This window comes from Sinocyclocheilus rhinocerous, unplaced genomic scaffold (assembly GCF_001515625.1).
Source record: "Sinocyclocheilus rhinocerous isolate Xijiao unplaced genomic scaffold, SAMN03320098_v1.1 scaffold946, whole genome shotgun sequence".
Classification (NCBI taxonomy): Eukaryota; Metazoa; Chordata; class Actinopteri; order Cypriniformes; family Cyprinidae; genus Sinocyclocheilus; species Sinocyclocheilus rhinocerous.
Genome location: NW_015633151.1, coordinates 357,047 through 359,581, shown reverse-complemented (window position 1 = coordinate 359,581; position 2,535 = coordinate 357,047). Strand labels below are relative to the sequence as shown.

General features: G+C 36.2%; 1 protein-coding gene across 2 annotated transcripts in view; it reads right to left on the bottom strand.

The window, feature by feature from the left end:
- The window catches only part of creb5b (cAMP responsive element binding protein 5b), an 84,899-nt gene that overhangs the window by 71,994 nt on the left and 10,370 nt on the right, over positions 1-2,535 (bottom strand). For both annotated transcript variants that reach the window (XM_016556286.1, XM_016556287.1), the window contains exon 3: positions 2,011-2,104. In XM_016556286.1, the coding sequence (XP_016411772.1) occupies positions 2,011-2,104 (94 nt within the window). The remainder of the gene's footprint in view (positions 1-2,010; positions 2,105-2,535) is intronic.

The window sequence follows — 2,535 nt, the reverse complement described above, 5'->3', positions numbered from 1 at the left end:
GATCTCAATTTGAGACTTCAGGGAAAGGACGTTTTTGTGCACAAACTGTACAGCAACGTGAAAGCATTCAAGGCCAAACTTGTACTGTTCTCCAGAGAGATATCCAGCCGAGATTTCGCTCATTTTCCTACACTGACCGGACTAAGCACACCAATAACACATTGAGAGGTACAGCAGCACTTTGATCGACCTGCATGCAGAATTTTCCCACCGCTTCACAGACTTTGCTAAATTTGAGACTGAGCTTGAACTTGTCTCATGCCCCCTATCTTTTGACAGCGAGAAAGCACCACCAGACACACAACTGGAACTCATCGACATCCAGTGTGACAGTACTTTGAAGGAGAAGTTTCAGACAGCACCAGTTAACAAGTTTTATGCCTCACTGGATGAAAAAAAATTCCCAAACATTAAAAAGCATGCCCAAAGAATGCTTGTTTTATTTGGATCCACATATGTGACCACAAAACCAGTCATAAGGGTAATTTTTCGAAACTGAGATTTATACATCATCTGAAATCTGCATAAGCTTTTCATTGATGCATGGTTTGTTAGGATAGGACAATATTTGGTCGAGATACATCTGAAAATCTGGAATCTGAGGGTGCTAAAAAATCTAAATATTGAGAAAATCGCCTTTAACATTGTGAAAATGAAGTACTTAGCAATGCATATTAATAATCAAAAATTAAGTTTTGATATATTTATGGTAGGAAATTTACTAAATATCTTTATGGAACATGATCTTTACTTAATATCCTAATGATTTTTGGCATAAAAGAAAAATCAATAATTTTGACCCATACAATGTATTTTTGGCTATTGCTACAAATATACCCCAGCGACTTAAGACTGGTTTTGTGGTCCAGGGTCACATATAATAAAGCAAGTGGCACACCTTAAAAATCACAGAAATCTGATTTGTTTTTAACATATAATGTATAAGACTTGTATCATCATTTTGCAAGTTCTGCTTTCTTCTTCATTCACAGTGGAAAGAGAGGACAGAATCTGAAGATTTTTCTTTTGCTCTTGATCATTATGGTACATTAGAAAACATTAGTGATTACTGTATTTTACATATTCATAAATAAGCTCATTTGAGTCTGAAACTCCTTATTGTTTCCTTATTTGTAATACAATATAAAGTGAATGACATACGGTTCAAAATTTGGGGCAAGAGTAGGTATCTCAAATGACAAAAATTTACATGAAATCTGATCTGACCATGCAGTCATTTACAAAAATCTGATTTTAATTGGATTTCAAACCATATGCGAGAGTGGATCGAGTCTGTAAAAAAGTGGACAAAAAAATCTATCTATATATGTAAGTGTATATGATTTATTTATATACATTTATAAAAGGTTTTATACAAAATGTTTAGATAGATAGATAGATAGATAGATAGATAATCAATGTATGTATGTTTCAAATAAATTTGTTTTGTGTTGTGTGTTGTGTTGTGTTTTGTTTTGTTGTGTCGTGTTGTGTTTTTTGTTTTGTTTTTTGTTTTTTTGTTTTTGTTTTGCTTTGCTTTTGCTTTTGTTTTGTTTGCATGGATTTCATGTGTTAAACATGTCCATTAAACATATTTATGTCAGATACACCAAAAAAGGCTGCCTTTTTCAACCAAGCCTAAGTACACAGCTTTGGTTACCCAGTGTACTATGTCTGAATATGCACCTCTAAATATGCAACCCTCCACTTTTTCATAATAGTTGTTGAGGCTTATTTTCTTTTCTTCCCTGCACTGTTCCCCTTCCCCTCGTCCCCTGAGAGGGCCGGCGGTCTAATTGATATGGAACTCATGGTACGGGTTGATGACTGGGATTAGGGCAGTGAGGCAGAGCACAGCACAAATATTATTTTAGCCACATGGCTCTGCATTTAAAACTACACCTACGCATTTGCCAAGTTGTGCGTTCTGCCTAATACACCTAATCAAAGACAGATGCTAAACGGACACTCACACATGAGCTGCGTGTGTGTGTGTGAGGTCTGTCTCACCTGACAGCATGTTGTCATTTTTGATGGAGGGGAATTTGAGGGTCATCTCATGCTTGTGCCGATGAATCATTAGATGATCCTCCGTAGGGAATCTCTGGAGAACATGGAAACAACTGGTTGCGATTTTATCACACTAAACACATTAAAGAGCAGAGGCTTGTTTTTCTTTCCATTTTGTTTTCTTGAAAAACTGAATCTTACAATTAGGGACTTTATCAAGCAATGTTATACTTACCACCATGTACAACAGGACTGAGCCTTAGGCATAAACTGTCTGTCTGAACAGATTACAATAATACCTTTCGGATTGAAAATACCTTCTCATTATCGTAATTACATTATCTTAATTGATGTTTTAGAGCACCTGAGAGGAATATTGTATCTGTAAATGGTCCACATGAACCAGCCTGCTCAAACAGATTGTGACAGGCCTAGTCTAATTGTGCAGCGGTTCAAAACAGGTGGATTGTGATTCGAAAATGGGCCACAGGTGTGTTCTGATTACGGAAAGAAGGAAAAAAATAT